The sequence below is a fragment of the Pimephales promelas genome, chromosome 25, assembly GCF_988280905.1.
Source record: "Pimephales promelas chromosome 25, fPimPro1.hap1.1, whole genome shotgun sequence".
NCBI classification, from domain to species: domain Eukaryota; kingdom Metazoa; phylum Chordata; class Actinopteri; order Cypriniformes; family Leuciscidae; genus Pimephales; species Pimephales promelas.
The window spans coordinates 9,971,663-9,991,600 of record NC_142793.1 but is presented as its reverse complement, the minus strand read 5'-3'; the positions used below and the strand labels follow the sequence as shown (position 1 = coordinate 9,991,600).

Here is a 19,938-nt window from a genome sequence, read left to right as displayed (position 1 = left end):
TTCCTTGTTTCGATTCCGGTTCCTAACGATTCTCGATTCCGATTCTTTTAAGAGGCAGGGTCAAAAAAGTTTAGCTAACCTTGCTAACCAATGGCCTTTCTGAAGGAAATAATCCTTTCTGAAGGAAATACTCCTTCTGTCACAAATACTCCTTTTGTCACAAATTTTGCATTTTGCCGAGATTTCGTTATTTTTAGAAAAGTAAAGCCACACTTTGGATCGCTGACGTAAGCTACTCATGTTCGACTCGCGCGGTTATGCCAACGCTTCCGGTAGACGCTTCTTCGTTTGTCTTGTTCAGCGGTTTCTTCTTCCGCTCGGCGGACTGTGAATATCGAAACTAGGAATCGAAATTTTAACTTTTGAACGATTCCGGGAAAAACGAAAAGTTAGTCCCGATTCCAATCGATTCTCGATACCCAACCCTAACCAAGATGATACACAATGAGGCTAATAGGAAGTGCCAAGGCTCTCCGTTAGACAGGCTCTGGTGTGGATTAACGTGCCGGTAAATTGGAAATAGGAAGTTTCATGAGAAGCAAGGACGAGTAAGAAACACAAACTGCTTTACGGTGTTTTGACCCCGCCAAATTATTACCTCCCTAGCATTGGTAGGTTTAGGATTAGTTGTGGGGGACGGGGTTGGATTAGGGGTGGGGTTGGGATCAGGCAATCTGGTACTGACTTTAACGAGGGGGGTAATAATTTGGCAGGGGGTCAAAATTAGGCACAACAACGGCAATTCGACATAACACACACGCCGCCCTCAATGTGTATTATGTATTACCCACCTCGGTAGACATACTCCAGTCCACACGTTAAAGTTGGCCAACTCCGATAATAACAAAAGCACATGAGCAGTGGCAGAAAAGTGGGAGGAGGGTTCTGAAAGTGAGTTTTTTTTTTTAAGACATTGTTGTGAAATATGTGCCTCACAGCTGTAGGGGGAGCTCTTTGAGAAAACATGCGACAACAAAAGTGTAAATCAGCGAAAAAATAGTTATGTTATAGGCTATGTTCACTCTGTCAGCCCAAACCCGTTTTTTTCTGCATATTCAATTGAAATCCCTTCAGATTTAGCAAGTGTGAACGGCCAGTTAGAGTTGAGCGTGGAAGCCTCACTCCCCTGGCCGGTTTTGGTCTTTAGCGTCCTTGTTAGCGCACCAAAGACCCTGGTTCGAGTCCCGCTCGGACTGGGTCGAGTAGTTACAATATGTGAAAAATAATGTTTTTTTAACATTCAAACCTTTTCTAGAAGACCCCAAAAACAAAATCAAGACTTTGTAAAACAGCATTACAGCTTCTAAATCTACAAATCTCAGCTTTTATCCAGGAAACTGTATGTCCTTTCTTTCGGTTCAATGAAAGCTAGTTAAAGAACATGCAGTGAGCCAAGTGATTGTATCTATGCTTTTGTTCCCCATTACCCAGAGATCCCTGGGCCAAAGCCCGCACACAGTTCTTCAGTCGCGGGAAGAACAAGCAGTCTCTGGATGCTGTGGAGAAGGCCGCTTTCTTTGTCACTCTGGACGACACCGAACAGCGCTTTGAGCCGGACAATCCGGTCCAGTCGCTGGACAGATATGGCAAATCTCTGCTTCATGGAAAGTGTTATGACAGGTGACTAAGCTCTCCTGATTAGAATTAAATTAGATTATAAAATCACTTATTTCGAAACATCATAGAAATAATTTTTAATTTTTTAATTTAATGTACACTGTTTAAAAGTTTGGGGTCAGTAAGATATTTTATTTTGAAAGAAATGAACACATTTTTTATTCCGAAAAGGGATTTAATTAATCAAAAGTGTTACAAAAGATGTGTATTTTTAAATAAATGCTGTTCTTTTGAACTTTCTATTTAAAAGAATCACGATTTCCACAACGATGTGAAGCAGCACAACTGTTTTCCACATTGATAACAATAGCAGTACATCAGCATATTAGAATGATTTCTGAAGGATCATGTGACACTGAAGACTGGAGTGATGATGCTGAAAATTCAGCTTTGATCACGGGAATAAATTAAATTAAAGAAATATTAAGTTTATTGCATATTATAATAATATTTCACAATATTACTGTTTAACTGTATTTTTCATCAAATAAATGTAGGCTTAGTCAGCAGAAGAGAGTTCTTTCAAAAACATTTAAAAAAAAAAAGCTTACCAACCCCAAACACAAAAGTGTTTTAATTATGATTTCACTTCATTTTGTGTGTTTTTTTTTTCTTCAGATGGTTCGATAAGTCTTTCAACCTTATTGTGTTCAAGAACGGCACTATGGGATTGAATGCAGAACACTCCTGGGCCGATGCTCCCATCATTGGCCATTTGTGGGAGGTGAAGAAACGAATCCATTGAAATATTGAGATATAAGCTCACCTAAAGGATTATTAGGAACACCTGTTCAATTTCTCATGAATGCAATTATCTAATCAACCAATCACATGATAGTTCCTTCAATGCATTTAGTGGTGTGGTCCTGGTCAAGACAAACTTCTGAACCCCAAACTGAATGTCAGAATAGGAAAGAAAGGTAATTTAAGTAATTTTGAGCATGGCATGGTTGTTGGTGCCAGACGGGCCGGTCTGAGTATTTCACAATCTGCTCAGTTACTGGATTTTCACACACAACCATTTCTAGGGTTTACAATGAATGGTGTGAAAAGAGAAAAACATCCAGTATGCGGCAGTCCTGTGGGCAGAAATGCCTTGTTGATGCAAGAGGTCAGATGAGAATGGGCCGACTGATTCAAGCTGATAGAAGAGCAACTTTGACTGAAATAACCACTCGTTACAACCGAGGTATTCAGCAAAGCATTTGTGAAGCCACAACACACACAACCTTGAGGCGGATGGGCTACAACAGCAGAAGACCCCACCGGGTACCACTTATCTCCACTACAAATAGGAAAAAGAGGCTACAATTTGCAAGAGCTCCCCAAAATTGGACAGTTGAAGACTGGAAAAATGTTGCCTGGTCTGATGAGTCTCGATTTCTGTTGAGACATTCAGATGGTAGAGTCAGAGTTTGGCGTAAACAGAATGAGAACATGGATCTATCATGCCTTGTTACCACTGTGCAGGCTGGTGGTGGTGGTGTAATGATGTGGGGATGTTTTCTTGGCACACTTTAGGCCCCTTAGTGCCAATTGGGCATCGTTTAAATGCCACAGCCTACCTGAGCATTGTTTCTGACCATGTCCATCCCTTTATGGTAGTGCTGTAGCGGCGCGTCGATGACGTCGATGCTTCGACGTCAAAATTGCGTCGACGTCATTTTTTTGCGTCGACGCTTCTTTATTTATTTAATTTTTGCATGTTCCTGGCGGTACAGCTTGCCGCACACACGTGGGAGACCGAAACATTTCAGAACAGAGGACGAAGACAACTAGAAGTGAATGTGCTATCCATTAAATGAATCACACACAGTAAACAAACCCTTAAGAAAAAAAACTTCGCAATTTAGATGCGCAAACTGGGTGCCGGTGGGGTGAGACGTACAACCTCGGGCAGATTCGGCTTGAAGTCGTTTCCCGACGCGGCGCCGGACGCGCTGTTGCAAAAAAAGGCGTACACACAGCCAGCCACAGTCTTCCTGGTCTTGCGCACCCAACGCGTCATTTTTGCCGCACGCACATTCGCGCTCGTGCGGACGTGTCGAGTATAAACAAGGCTTTACTCCGTGTCAGCACGCGCTCTGATCAGTTAGGTGTACAAACCTCTCCCGATTCATCTCCAACAGTAGCAGCCTCCGATCGCACCACTAACTCCGCCTCCGTTTCCCTCCTCAGCTGATATATTTAAACATTCTCTATGATAAAAATTTTTTGTAAAAAAACATTTTAATAACACGGTTTTGGCGGTTGTAGAGTTATAATGATGGTGTTCAAATAGATAACATTAGACTAACGTTAGCCAGCTTATAGTATCTTGATTCAGTATGCTAGTATTTATTTGAGACGCATTGTTTTTTATTAATTGAGCAGCAGAAAAATATTCTTTATATTAGTCGTCCAATTTGTCATTAGATTAGTCGACTAATCGATAAAATAATCGCCCAACTAATCGTTTAGTTAATAATCGTTTACCCCAGCCCTACTTTATGGCCACCATGTCCCCATCCTCTGATGTCTACTTCCAGCAGGATAATGCACCATGTCACAAAGCTCAAATCATTTCAAATTGGTTTCTTGAACATGACAATGAGTTCACTGTACTAAAATGGCCCCACAGTCACCAGATCTCAACCCAATAGAGCATCTTTGGGATGTGGTGGAACGGGAGCTTCGTGCCCTGGATGTGCATCCCACAAATCTCCATCAACTGCAAGATGCTATCCTATCAATATGGGCCAACATTTCTAAAGAATGCTGTTGAATCAATGCCACGTAGAATTAAGGCAGTTCTGAAGGTGAAAGGGGGTCAAACACAGTATTAGTAAGGTGTTCCTAATAATCCTTTAGGTGAGTGTATGATGTGTTAGATTGGATAGATTTTTTTGGATGAATAGAAATTTCTCAAAAACAGTATTTATTTTGAAATTAATTTCTTTCCCCCAAAAATCGTACTGAACCCAAACTTTTAAACTTTAGTGCGTGTAATGTAATGTTGTGCGTGTATGTGTGGTAGAATGTCTTGTCATCGGATCCAGTGCAACTGGGCTATAGTGAGGATGGACACTGCAAAGGAAACCCCCACCCCAACCTCCCGGGACCCCAGAGACTGCAGTGGGACATCCCAGAAGAGGTCAGTTAAGATATTTATTTTGCTCTTTATGCATTCTCTACTTCTCTGCTCTTCATAGTTTAATATAGAAATACCTATTTCCTTTACAGTGCCAGACAGTGATCGACAGATCTCTGAAAGTGGCCCAAACTCTGGCGGACGACGTGGACATGCACATATTCCCCTTCAGTGACTTTGGCAAAGGCCTGATCAAGAAATGCAAGACAAGCCCTGACGCCTTTATTCAGATCGCCCTCCAGCTGGCTCACTTCAGAGTACGAGAGGTTATCTGAGGGTGTGTTCACACTTGGCAGGCAATCTGATTAGTCCCTCGTTAGTTATCAGCTCGTTATCAGCAGTTCAACGAGTCCGTGTTTCCCGAAACCAACGTACCAACAAACATTCGCAATTAGCATCGCAAAGCTGTATTTGGAACGACAACTCTTGAGCTGTGGTTAGAAGCAGAGTTTCTTGTTTGCATGACACGTGGAATCAATAAATCCTTATCTTGAGGCAAATAAGCAAGCTGACAATCGGTACAATATATATATTTTATTAAGAATACATACACATGTCATTTACGTCTTTTTAATGATTGAATCTGAAAAATAAAGCAAAATAACTGAGAAAAAAAGAGAACTAGTCCTCAGATGCAATGTTCATAATTTATAGGAAAACATCTAGCATTAATTTGATCTCAAACTGATTCATTAAAAAAAGTTATTACTCCTCCACCTGCGTGATGTCATAAACCAACGTGACCAATTTGCGACAATACTGTTTCGTGAAATAGTCGTGACTAGCTAGTTGATTTCTGCAATGATGCGTCTTACTATGGCAATGAAGCAGTGAGTTACATCATTATACGGGAAACGCACCCCTGGTTGGGTTTAGGGATGCACCGATACCACTTTTTAAGGATTGAGTACGAGTACCGATATTTTTTCCCTGGTACTCGCCGATACCGATACCGATGGGGGGATCTCATTTTATGTGGCAATTTTCTAAGAATGACACAATGAGACTGATGAACATATCAGCATCTTTATTTGTAACAACTTAAATAAACTTTAACCAATAAACTGAGAGTGGTTGATCGTCAAGAACAATGAATTGGGTAAGCATCTCTGTTATTTTTATTGCTCTTGGGGTATCTTTTGACATTTTCTCTTGCCTTGATAAGGTTTGCTGCAAAGTTTGTTGCTGCTAGTGGCAAATTCGCCGTGCTCACTTTTGTGTTTAAATTTCAGATGTTTTATCAAGTTACTTGTATTATATGTACTGGTTTTTGTACCTCCGACTGAGATTAAAGGAGTAGTTCACTTTTGAAAAAACTTTTGCTGATAATTTACTCACCCCCATGTCATCCAAGATGTCCATGTCTTTCTTTCTTCGAAAAGAAATTAAGGTTTTTGATGAAAACATTCCAGGATTTTTCTCCATATAATGGACTTCAATGGGAACCAAACGGTTCAAGGTCCAAAAGAAACTTTAAGTACAAACTGCAAACTTGTACAAATGGCTTTAAACGATTCCAGACGATGAATAAGGGTCTTATCAAGCAAAACGATCGCTCGTTTTATGAAAAAATAACAAAGTTTAAGTTTTATAAGATCAAACGCTCGCATTGCTCTGTTCTGTGGTGCACGTTCGTGACTCTCCTGTTCGAACTCGTTAATCAAAATGAACAAATCTTTTTCAGAGTCATTTGGTTAATTCGGCGAAAGAAACGAACGAATTGATTCCGAAAAAGATTTATTCATTTTGTTGAACGAGTTCGAACAGGAGAGTCACGAACGTGCACCACAGAACAGAGCAATGCGAGCGTTTGATCTTATAAAACTTAAACTTTGTTATTTTTTTTTTTAAATGAGCGATCGTTTCGCTTGATAAGACCCTTATTTATCGTCTGGAATCGTTTAAAGCCCTTTGAACAAGTTTGCAGTTTGTACTTAAAGTTTCTTTTGGACCTTGAACTGTTTGGTTCCCATTGAAGTCCATTATATGGAGAAAAATCCTGGAATGTTTTCATCAAAAACCTTAATTTCTTTTCGACTGAAGAAAGAAAGACATGGACATCTTGGATGGCATGGGGGTGAGTAAATTATCAGCAAAAGTTTTTTGAAAAGTGAACTACTCCTTTAATGCAGAACAAATCGTGCAAATTGCCATGCGTGAGTCTTCATCATTGATTTTGAAAATATTTCCACACTGCTGAGGCTGACATTGCGTCTGCTGCGGCTGGTGTCTCTGTGTCCTCTAGAAAGTTCTGTCAGTTATGTCACGCGAGGTATCGGTCTTTGGTATCGGGGTATTTTTACGAGTACGAATACAAGTACATGAGCTTGGTATCGGGCCCGATATCGGTATCGGTGCATCCCTTGTTGGGTTCGATTAAAACTAAGGATGCATGATATATCGATCTCGATATCGGTATCGGCCGATATATGTTCATTTGGAATATTATCATTATCGGCTCAATTAGAAAATTTGCCTGATGTTATAAGCTGATAAATAATGGACTATTTCCTTCAGCTTCAGCTTCAGCTTCAGACATGCACTGTTCGCCAAGATAGTTTTGAATTGCTTAAAATATGATGTGGAATCACTTCAAAAAATGAAAATACAATTAAGTGAAACAGTTAAGTCTGTCATATTGGCTACATAAAATGAATGCTTTTGTAATCAGGCTCTCAAAAATTATATAGAAATTTGGATTTATAAATATCGGCCAAAATATCGGCTTTCAAATATAACCAATTATCGGTTATCGGTATTGGCCAAAATTTTGATATCGGTGCATCCCTAAGTAAAATGAACTCTGGTGCGATTGCTCTGTTAGTGCAGTTCCTTTGAGTAAGCGTGAACACTGCCATCCGAACCCTGGTGTACCAAACAAGCGGACCGAGACCCACCTTTTCATGAAACATGAAAGCAACATGGACCAAAGACATGCAAACGAACCAAAAATAGGACGTGGTGTGACGAGATGCGACCCTAAAAAGGACTGAATGTTCAAGCATAGCTGTTTTTTCTTGTTATAGGAGTAAAGTTCACACTTCGGAAGTGCGTCTCCTCGCGGCAGATCTTCATTTGTTTGTGTGTGCGACCGAGGAACCCCTAGCGCTGTTTTGTCTCCTTTACACATTTTATAACCTCTTCACAAGTTCTCAGGATGAAATGTATCATTACGTTTTTGGTCCAAAAGATCCAAGAGAACTACAAGTGTGAACACGCCATGAGATTCTTTAGATCTTTGTGGATTTCCTCATCAGATTTCTAATATGTTCAATTCTTCCTCCTGCAGGATAAAGGCAAGTTCTGCCTGACGTACGAAGCGTCCATGACGCGTCTGTTCAGAGAGGGCCGCACTGAGACCGTGCGCTCCTGCACCACTCAGACCTGCGACTTCGTCCGAGCCATGATGAATGACAAAGCAACGGTGGGTTTGATTTAAATGGCCAGCTAGTTTCAGTGTTGAGTGTGTTTGCTAATTTCAACATGTTTTTTTTTTTTTTCCATTTTCTCAGAGAGAAGAGAAGTTGAAGCTACTGAAAGTGGCATCAGAAAAGCACCAGGATTTGTACAGACTGGCCATGACAGGAAACGGCATCGACCGTCATCTTTTCTGCCTCTACTTAGTGTCCAAGTACCTCGGTGAAGATTCGGCATTCCTCAAAGAGGTTTGAGACCCGTCACAAAGTGCAAGTGCTTTCCTTGGGGTGCAACGGCACACTTATTCTTACCAAAGTGTTTTCATTATTCTGTTTTAAAGGTACAATATGCAAGATTGTTTCGCCACTAACCTCTTACAATAACAAAGGCGTATATTAAAGGGTACCTATTATGGCATTTAAAATGTTCCTAATATTGTTCTGGGAGTCCCCAACAACAGTTTTACAAGCATGCAATGACAAAAAACACTTTTGTTGTCTTATAATATGCATTTATTTTTACCTGATTTGCTCACCGACTCCCATATGAATCGTTTAGCGAGTCCTTTTTCCAAAACCCGCCTTTTCGTGACGCTAATCTGCGGTGATTGGTCAGATGACCTAGTCAGTTGTGATTGGTATTCTCTGTGCAGAGATTGTCGAAAACGGAACGCCTATCACCTTAAATGGGTTCTCAACTCCAGTCCTCGCGACCCACTGCTCTGCATATTGTGTATGTCTTCCTTATTTAACACACCTGATTCAGATCCTCAGCTCGTTAGAGCCGGCTCGCGAATCCATACTTTATAGCGTTTAGGTTTGTGAAGCAATCATCTTCAAAATGACGTGAACACAGAACAAGGTTTGGGCTATACTTGTGTGGTATACTTGTTTGAACTGCAGGCAGCCACTTCAAATGCTCCTCACTTGGCAGGTGAAAAAAGTTCGCTTTTGCGTCGCACTTCAAAACACACCGTCTCGTCGACATGATTGTTTTCCGGTTTTCCCTGGCGTCTCCGAGCGCAATAAGTGGGCGTTTCTTATTCAAATAACTTGTCAAGTTGACGTCAACTAGACAAAGGAAAAGCATCGTTCTTCGAACGATTCATATCAGCGACTCAGAGTCGACTCTTACTTTTGAGAGACAATAACTTTGTATACGATGAACTTGTATACGATGTTTTCGTTCACTTAGATCTATGTTAAACACTACATGAATGGCAATTTTCAAAATCCATAATAGGTACCCTTTAATGACATATTCTGCATTAAGCGGAATTATGGATCTTGTCATCAAGGTGATGGATCTTTTATGGATGAGTGAATACATTGATGTTTTTAAACTTGACTGTAGTATGAAGCAGGGCGCAATTGCTAGATGTATAACAGCGCCACACACAACGCGAGTCCCGCGGATATAAAGGAATAAGGACATTTAATTCTAGCGAACTACACGCTGAATTACTCACACAGGTCAGTTTATTAGAGGAATTAAACTTGAGGTGACGCAGCGCTGCTTCACTTGCTCTAACAGTTTCACTATCCCACTAAACGCCATTTGAGTATGTTGCTAGGTTATTTGTTGGCTGTATGAGACTAAGCTAGATTAACATTAGAGAATAACATACAGATCATATTCTAACTTTTCATCATTTTGAACTATATTACATTGATTAGGCCATGTGTCCACCAAAGCGTTTTTCCTGGCGTATGTTTTCAATTGTTTTCAATGGGAGCGCCGCGTTTTTTAAACGCCATGAGCGTACCGAGGCGCTGAGCGTTTTTTTCACGCTGAAGCGCCGATCGCCCAGCGTTTTTTACTGCTCGCTGGGAGTTGAAAAATGTTTAACTTTGGATAAAACGCTGCGCTCATCGCTGTCACTTTTTACCCAGCCGTCCAATCACAGTGGAGGAGGGGCGGGACTAATACCACACCGACCAACTGTCACAACATTCAAACTGCAGCAGATATTCTGTATCATAGCAACGAAACGTCTCAACGGAAAAAACGCTGCGCTACCAAAACGCTCTCAAGCGCCCAAAGCACGCTCATGGCGTTTAAAAAACACGGCGCTCCCATTGAAAACAATCGAAAACATATGCCAGGCGCGTGGAAAAACGCTTCAGCAGAGCGTCTAGCGTTTTCAGCTGGCTAAAAACGCTTTGGTGGACACACGGCCTTAGTTTTATATTATGGCTGTCAGTTAAACGCGTTATTAACGGCGTTAACGCAAACCCATTTTAACGGCGTCAAAATTTTTTTTATCACGTGATTAGCGGCCTTTTTGCCCTAGCAAACTTTGTAGTGTTTTTTCACATGCTTTTGTGCTCTGAAACCCATTTCAATAGTCTGCGCCGCGCGAGGCCGTTTTGTTGCTTCGTCGACCAAAGCGCAAGCGGATCTAGCTAATTCGGAAACCAAACAACAGGCACGCCGCACACACTTGTTTGGGCTTGATGTTGATCTTCGTTTTAGTCCTTTTTTTGTCTCAAAGTCTGCTTGCCATGGTCCATAATGTTTGAACAAAACCCTGCTAGGTACGCTCACGCTTTTGAGCACGCATAACGGGCATAACCGACCCAGTTGTCCACGTCTGTCGCCATGGTTACTATTGCAGTACGAGGTCAAACCTGGTGGAAACCGGGGGTAACGCGGATATGGCGTCATTGACTGGCGACTCCTCACCCCTGCTCACACGCCCCGTTTCCTTGGTTAAAAAACGCAATTTTCTCACGATTTACAAATAGTTGGAAACATTCGGGACATTGTAAGTAATCAACTAAACAAAATATATAACAATGGCCTAGTGGTTTTGGGCTGCAAAAATCCTGCATATTGTACCTTTAATACCGACAATATCATTTACATCTAAAATAAGTCTACACAGAGTGATCTTCTGTCAGATAACTGCACCATCCAAGTTGTCTTAAACATGGGATATACTTTATATTAAGCACTTCGGTCTTTTTTTGTGTGCCGTTCCAACCCTAATAATTCATCGATGTTTTAACCTAAAAACGTTTCAGTTTTGATATAAGGAAGCTGTATAGGTTGACGGGTTGGGTTTGTTCCAGGTGTTGTCCGAGCCTTGGAGGTTGTCCACCAGTCAGACTCCTCTCCAACAGGTCGAGCTGTTTGATTTAAAGAGACATCCAGAATATGTCACCAGCGGAGGTGGATTTGGACCGGTAAGTTCAAGCAGAACCTGATTTCGCCAAGTGGAACATGTTCCTGGATCAACATCTTTGTTCAGCCTGGAACAACATTCCAATCAACCAATCAGATTTGAGGGACAAGGTTGTGGTTTGTCAAGTTTAGGGTTAGGTGGTACTCAGCTGTCACTTCCCTCTGATTTTAGGGATACGTTATAGGTAGAGTTAGATTTAGAGGTAGGACTAAAATTTCGGACAGGAATGTTGTTCCAGAATCAGCTAAATATGATGACCCAGGAACGCATCTAACGGGACTTGCCTAAGTTTCTAACACTGTCCTACCTGGGAATGATGCAACTGTTGGTACATCACTGTTTAAAACTTTGGGGTCGGCATGATTTTGGTATGATTGCTTTAATTTGATCAAAAGTACAGTAAAACAGTAATATTGAGAAATGTTATTACAATTTAACATCTGTTTTCCATATTAATGTAATTTATTCCTCTTTTGCTCACCAAGGCTGCATTTATTTGATCCAAAACGAATATTCTGAAATATTATTATAATTCAAAAGTAGGGTTGGGTATCGTTTGAATTTGAACGATTCTGATTCCGATTCCAATTCCTTGTTTCGATTCCGGTTCCTAACGATTCTCGATTCCGATTCTTTTAAGAGGCAGGGTCAAAAAAGTTTAGCTAACCTTGCTAAACAATGTTCTTTCTGAAGGAAATACTCCTTTTGTCACAAATTTTGCATTTTGCCGAGATTTCGTTATTTTTAGAAAAGTGAAGCCACACTTTGGATCGCCGACGTAAACTACTCATGTTCGACTCGCGCGGTTATGCCAACACTTCCGGTAGACGCTTCTTCGTTGGTGTTGTTCAGCGGTTTCTTCTTCCGCTCGGCGGACTGTGAATATCGAAACTAGGAATCGAAATTTTAACTTTTGAACGATTCCGGGAAAAACGAAAAGTTAGTCTCGGTTCCAATCGATACTCGATTCTCGATACCCAACCCTATTCAAAAGAACTGTTTTCTATTTGAGTATCTATTAAAAGTGTATTCATTACTGTGTTCAAAGCTGAATTGTCTGCATCATTACTCCAATGTCACATGATGCTTTAGAAATCATTTTAATATGATTATTTTCTGCACAATAAACATTTCTCATTAGTATCAATCTTAAAAAAAAGGTTGTGCTGCTTCATTTTTTGTTGAAAATGTCTTTTCTGTTACGTTTGATCATTTTAATGCATCGTTGGTGAATAAATTATTGATTGATTTTTTTTAAGAAAACTATAATAATATATACATTAGGCCGCATTTTAGGCTTTTGACTTTTTGTATGGAACTTAATAACATGTTTTCAGGGTTTATAAAGACAAAAATAGTGTTTTATTACATATTTTAATTGATTTTACCAGTATGTGACCAATATGTGTTTTGTTTAGGTTGCTGATGATGGTTATGGTGTATCATATATTATTCTTGGAGAAGACTTCATCAACTTCCACATATCCAGCAAACACTCTAGCCCAGAGACTGTGAGTTTGCTTTATTCTATCGCAAATATAATAATACAGTATATAATATCATATACAGTATATAATCATTTGTAATATAACTAATGCTGTCAAATCGTTTAAGCACATCTAACATAAACGTTTGTTTCATATAATATCTAAAAATTTGCATTTATTTGCATATATATATATATATATATATGTACAAACATACAGTATATACGTACTATACATAGCCTATTAAAAAAACTTTTATTTTAGAGGTGATTAAACATGATACATTAAAGTTTGTTTCATATAATATGTAATATATAAATGTTTATATTATATATATAGGCTGGGCAATGATTAATCGCGATTAATCGCATCCAAAATAAAAGTTTGTGTTTACATAATATATGTGTGTACGGTGTGTAATTATTTTGTATATAAATATTCACACACATGCATGTATATATTTAAGAAAAATGTGTTATTAAATAAAATATTAATGTTTAATATAAATTATGTATAAATATACAGTATATACATGCAAATATTTCTTCAATATATACATGCATGTGTGTGTATTTATATATACAAAATAATTATACACACTACACACACATATATTATGTAAACACAAACTTTTATTTTGGATACGACTAATCGCGATTAATCGTTGCCCAGCCCTAATATATGTATATATATATATACTGTACATACATCTATATATTATATAAACACAAATGTTTATGTTAGATGCAATTAATCGCGATAATATATTAATCTCTTTCACTTTTCCTTGTTATTTTTAGGATTCTCACCGCTTTGGAAGTTTCATTAGACAGGCGATGCTTGAAATTCTGGAGCTTTTCCAGCTTGACAACAAAACTAAAGACAAGTGATCTGTCTCTTCTCGTTGTCTCATCTCTGAAAACGGGAAATCATTTTAAAATATTTGAAACAGAGGGCTTATCCTCCTTTTTTTAAATTATAAATTATAAGTTTTAATTTAAATTATAATTCAAAGAATGGTCATTTAAATAGGATGAAGCATGTTATCTGGGCATTTGGTTAAACTGCATTTCATTGTTTTCGAGTGTAAATTACAAGAAATGACATTGTGGTTGGGGAGATCGCAGATCATATGAGGTATTTTTGTTTGTTCTGGGATGTATTCATACACAGTTGCCTTAATCTCTGGAATGGATATGAATGTGCTTGAAGATCCAGCAGAGAGCTGTTGCCTTCTGTGCTGATGTACATTCAGATTTTCACTTTTGCTTTTTTGTTCAAACATTGAAATAGGTTTTTTTTTTTTTTTTAGATGAATTTCTCAGGTTTGCAACTAATTTATTCACCTTGTTGTGAGTTGAATTGTTTCTGAAGGATCACTGTGGCAGGTTACAGGGAAGATATACAGGGAAGACAGGCCAGATATTTCAATAATATAGGGCAACGATACATATTTGTCTGTCACTTGTGTTTTTGTATTTGCACATGCTCAAAAATAACTTATTTATAGGACTCACAACACTCAAACCACACTCCACACAATGTAAGAATATAGCTTGCTGTATGTTCACACTATGTTTTTTTTTTTTTTCTTTCCATTTTGCACTTTTGTGCACCAACAAAGCCAAATGAGAAGAAACAGAGATATCATTTACAAGTACGGTATTGTTTCTCAGTGACAAAAACGTATGCTATTTATTTATCGGTAAATTGAAAGTGTGCTTATGGATGTATTGGAAAAATAATTATTCTTGAATGTATAAATACATGATTGCAGAAAAATGAATACAATTTAAAGGGAAATGTCACTAGATGTGTTGTGCAATGTATCTTATTTGTATCACATTTTCCACAATAGACCTCATGTTTCCAGCAAAGGTGTGATATACTGTAGGAACTGTTTGGCATTGTTACTGTCATTTTCAACACAGCTAAACACAATAAAAGTTGAATTTTAAGAGTGCAATCTGAATGTTTGCTTTATATGTTATTATTGGGTTTTGTAAAGTGGGTACTGAAAGTATATTTTATTTAAATGTTTCAGCATAAGTTTTTTAAATATAAATAATAATATGGTTAAACATATAGGCAATTCTTTTTTTTTTTCAAATTTTAATGTGGCTTTATGGAGCGTCATCTTAAAATAAAACAAATTCATATGAATATATATTTATTCAAGCAATATTACAAAGGCTAAAAAAAAAAACGAAAAAAAAAAACTGCTCAACTTAGCCGTCTTTGATTCCACCACTAGATGGCGATATAAACCAGTCATATGACAGTCTGAAATAGGACAGTAGTTAAGTCTTGTTTTTTTTTTTTTTTTTTTTTTTATTTAAAAGACACTCAGATGTCGCACATATAAACAAATTAAAATTATGAATTGTTTAAAAATAGCGTTTCGGTGTAGGTTAAGATATACAGGGAAATACATTCTGAAGGATTGAAAAGAAGAAATGTCAAGCTTAGTTTTTGTTCAAGTTGTAATATTAACTCATCCTTACAATACGTGTGTTATTTGAACTGTAAAATTGTCTAAATTGTATTTTTTTAGTAGTATGACTAATTTTCTAGGCAGCAGAGCTTCATAACATACACTCACCTAAAGGATTATTAGGAACACCATACTAATATTGTGTTTGACCCCCTTTCACCTTCAGAACTGCCTTAATTGGCCCTCTATCAGAATCCAGAGTTTTGGGAAGATTGGAGAAACTTAATTTTTCGCCCCCCAAAAAAAAAAAAAACGTAAGGGGTACCACTGACGTTTTTTTTTTCGGGCCGAATTTTTGAGTTTCGATATCTCAGCTCTGGAAGGGGCTAGAGCCTCCATTTTTGCACTCAGGTCTAAGTCTCATGGCCCTCTATCAGAATCCAGAGTTTTGGGAAGATTGGAGAAACTTAATTTTTCGCCCAAAAAAAAAAACGTAAGGGGTACCACTGTCGTTTTTTTTTCGGGCCGAATTTTTGAGTTTTGATATCTCAGCTCTGGAAGGGGCTAGAGCCTCCATTTTTGCACTCAGGTCTAAGTCTCATGACCCTCTATCAGAATCCAGAGTTTTTGGAAAATTGGAGAAACTTAATTTTTCGCCCAAAAAAAAAAAACGTAAGGGGTACCACTGTCGTTTTTTTTTTCGGGCCGAATTTTTGAGTTTCGATATCTCAGCTCTGGAAGGGGCTAGAGCAGGGGTCTCAAACTCAAATTAACTGGGGGCCGCTGGAGATAGAGTCTGGGTCAGGCCGGGCCGCATCAAGTATTCCAAAAAAAAAAATTGTATTTAAGTATTCCAAAAATGGAGCACAACTGATCCAATCTTCTCAATCTTTATTATTAACGTTTCTTTTGAACTGTTCCTGAACTGTTTGAACATCCTTTCTGTACATGATTGGTTCTTCATGAGCTGTCCTTCTGACAGTTGAAGTTCATTTTACAAACTTTCTGTCTTTTTCTTATACAACATCTTCGTGATGATAGTCAAATTTGCTTTTTATTTTCTTTATACAACACTATTATATTGAATGTTTTTTTTCGTTTTTTTTCCGAAAGGCACATTTCCTTTTATTATACTTAGAAAAACAATTACTGCTTTTGATATACAAATAATTATTTCTACACATGTATAGTGTCTCCTTTTTACTAAAATTACTGACTTTGCACATATCAAAGCAAACCTTCTTATCAACCTGTTGGACCAAGTTCATTACATGAACTAGTTCAAAGTTCAGTTCACAAATTTCAAAATGAACTAGTTAGTTCTTTTTTTCCATATGTTGCTGCGAGCTTCTTTTTTATTATTATGGTATTATTATTGCCACAGCCCATATACAACCACAGATAACAATAATTTTGTCGACGGGCAAAGTTTGCACAGACATGTAAGATTTTCCCATCCTCGCCGACCTCATAAAAGCCTTTTAAAAGATCTTACGACGCCTCCTCGCTCCTCGGTTCACAGACACTACTAGAATGAACGAGTTCACTGTAACGTTCATCAGGCAGTAATACAGTAGGCTACGTTCAGTTCACGTTCGCCCAAAATATGAACGAGATCATGAACTATAGGCCTATCTTTCATTGAACGCGTTCAGATACAACGCATATTACAAGCTCAAAATGATTATTCTCACATTGTTTTAGAGAAGGGATATCCAACACGTCTCTCGCGAGCTGTGGCCTGATTTGGTGGTGGTAGCTCGCCTTGTTCACATATCGCGCTCACATATTTTGCACGCTCAAGTACGTTTCAGATGTAGGCGCGCATCAAGCGCCCAGCGCGCTCATAATTGAAGCGTTTTTGTCGGGGTTTTTTCGGGCCGAATTTTTGAGTTTCGATATCTCAGCTCTGGAAGGGGCTAGAGCCTCTATTTTTGCACTCAGGTCCAAGTCTCATGGCCCTCTATCAGAATCCAGAGTTTTGGGAAGATTGGAGAAACTTAATTTTTCGCCCAAAAAAAAAAAAAACGTAAGGGGTACCACTGTCGTTTTTTTTTCGGGCCGAATTTTTGAGTTTCGATATCTCAGCTCTGGAAGGGGCTAGAGCCTCCATTTTTGCACTCAGGTCTAAGTCTCATGGCCCTCTATCAGAATCCAGAGTTTTGGGAAGATTGGAGAAACTTAATTTTTCGCCCTAAAAAACAAAAACCGTAAGGGGTACCACTGTCGTTTTTTTTTCGGGCCGAATTTTTGAGTTTCGATATCTCAGCTCTGGAAGGGGCTAGAGCCTCCATTTTTGCACTCAGGTCTAAGTCTCATGGCCCTCTATCAGAATCCAGAGTTTTGGGAAGATTGGAGAAACTTAATTTTTCGCCCCAAAAAAAAAAACGTAAGGGGTACCACTGTCGTTTTTTTTTTTCGGGCCGAATTTTTGAGTTTCGATATCTCAGCTCTGGAAGGGGCTAGAGCCTCCATTTTTGCACTCAGGTCTACGTCTCATGGCCCTCTATCAGAATTCAGAGTTTTGGGAAGATTGGAGAAACTTAATTTTTCGCCCAAAAAAAAAAAACGTAAGGGGTACCACTGTCGTTTTTTTTTTTCGGGCCGAATTTTTGAGTTTTGATATCTCAGCTCTGGAAGGGGCTAGAGCCTCCATTTTGCACTCAGGTCTAAGTCTCATGGCCCTCTATCAGAATCCAGAGTTTTGGGAAAATTGGAGAAACTTAATTTTTCGCCAAAAAAAAAAAAAACGTAAGGGGTACCACTGTCGTTTTTTTTTTCGGGCCGAATTTTTGAGTTTCGATATCTCAGCTCTGGAAGGGGCTAGAGCCTCAATTTTTGCACTCAGGTCTAAGTCTCATGGCCCTCTACCAGAATCCAGAGTTTTGGGAAGATTGGAGAAACTTAATTTTTCGCCCAAAAAAAAAAACGTAAGGGGTACCACTGTCGTTTTTTTTTCGGGCCGAATTTTTGAGTTTTGATATCTCAGCTCTGGAAGGGGCTAGAGCCTCCATTTTTGCACTCAGGTCTAAGTCTCATGGCCCTCTATCAGAATCCAGAGTTTTGGGAAGATTGGAGAAACTTAATTTTTCGCCCCAAAAAAAAAACGTAAGGGGTACCACTGTCGTTTTTTTTTTTGGGCCGAATTTTTGAGTTTCGATATCTCAGCTCTGGAAGGGGCTAGAGCCTCCATTTTTGCACTCAGGTCTAAGTCTCATGGCCCTCTATCAGAATCCAGAGTTTTGGGAAAATTGGAGAAACTTAATTTTTCGCCAAAAAAAAAAAAAACGTAAGGGGTACCACTGTCATTTTTTTTTCGGGCCGAATTTTTGAGTTTCGATATCTCAGCTCTGGAAGGGGCTAGAGCCTCAATTTTTGCACTCAGGTCTAAGTCTCATGGCCCTCTACCAGAATCCAGAGTTTTGGGAAGATTGGAGAAACTTAATTTTTCGCCCAAAAAAAAAAACGTAAGGGGTACCACTGTCGTTTTTTTTTCGGGCCGAATTTTTGAGTTTCGATATCTCAGCTCTGGAAGGGGCTAGAGCCTCCATTTTTGCACTCAGGTCTAAGTCTCATGGCCCTCTATCAGAATCCAGAGTTTTGGGAAGATTGGAGAAACTTAATTTTTCGCCCCCAAAAAAAAACGTAAGGGGTACCACTGTCGTTTTTTTTTTCGGGCCGAATTTTTGAGTTTCGATATCTCAGCTCTGGAAGGGGCTAGAGCCTCCATTTTTGCACTCAGGTCTAAGTCTCATGGCCCTCTATCAGAATCCAGAGTTTTGGGAAAATTGGAGAAACTTAATTTTTCGCCAAAAAAAAAACAAAAAACGTAAGGGGTACCACTGTCGTTTTTTTTTCGGGCCGAATTTTTGAGTTTCGATATCTCAGCTCTGGAAGGGTCTAGAGCCTCAATTTTTGCACTCAGGTCTAAGTCTCATGGCCCTCTACCAGAATCCAGAGTTTTGGGAAAATTGGAGAAACTTATCTTTTCGCCAAAAAAAAAAAAAAACGTAAGGGGTACCACTGTCGTTTTTTTTTTCGGGCCGAATTTTTGAGTTTCGATATCTCAGCTCTGGAAGGGGCTAGAGCCTCCATTTTTGCACTCAGGTCTAAGTCTCATGGCCCTCTATCAGAATCCAGAGTTTTGGGAAGATTGGAGAAACTTAATTTTTCGCCCAAAAAAACAAAAACGTAAGGGGTACCACTGTCGTTTTTTTTTCGGGCCGAATTTTTGAGTTTTGATATCTCAGCTCTGGAAGGGGCTAGAGCCTCCATTTTTGCACTCAGGTCTAAGTCTCATGGCCCTCTATCAGAATCCAGAGTTTTGGGAAGATTGGAGAAACTTAATTTTTCGCCCCAAAAAAAAAACGTAAGGGGTACCACTGTCGTTTTTTTTTTTCGGGCCGAATTTTTGAGTTTCGATATCTCAGCTCTGGAAGGGGCTAGAGCCTCCATTTTTGCACTCAGGTCTAAGTCTCATGGCCCTCTATCAGAATCCAGAGTTTTGGGAAAATTGGAGAAACTTAATTTTTCGCAAAAAAAAAAAAAAACGTAAGGGGTACCACTGTCGTTTTTTTTTCGGGCCGAATTTTTGAGTTTCGATATCTCAGCTCTGGAAGGGTCTAGAGCCTCAATTTTTGCACTCAGGTCTAAGTCTCATGGCCCT

At 39.0% G+C, this 19,938-nt stretch overlaps 1 protein-coding gene across 2 annotated transcripts in view; it reads left to right on the top strand.

Moving 5' to 3' along the window:
* cpt1ab (carnitine palmitoyltransferase 1Ab (liver)) overlaps positions 1 to 13,745 on the top strand; it is a 32,241-nt gene extending 18,496 nt beyond the window's left edge. For both annotated transcript variants that reach the window (XM_039663164.2, XM_039663163.2), the window contains exons 11-19: positions 1,432 to 1,620; positions 2,236 to 2,341; positions 4,634 to 4,750; positions 4,840 to 5,004; positions 8,037 to 8,171; positions 8,260 to 8,412; positions 11,239 to 11,352; positions 12,770 to 12,862; positions 13,639 to 13,745. In XM_039663164.2, the coding sequence (XP_039519098.2) occupies positions 1,432 to 1,620; positions 2,236 to 2,341; positions 4,634 to 4,750; positions 4,840 to 5,004; positions 8,037 to 8,171; positions 8,260 to 8,412; positions 11,239 to 11,352; positions 12,770 to 12,862; positions 13,639 to 13,728 (1,162 nt within the window). In that variant the 3' untranslated portion in view covers positions 13,729 to 13,745. The remainder of the gene's footprint in view (positions 1 to 1,431; positions 1,621 to 2,235; positions 2,342 to 4,633; positions 4,751 to 4,839; positions 5,005 to 8,036; positions 8,172 to 8,259; positions 8,413 to 11,238; positions 11,353 to 12,769; positions 12,863 to 13,638) is intronic.
* Positions 13,746 to 19,938: the final 6,193 nt, after the last annotated feature.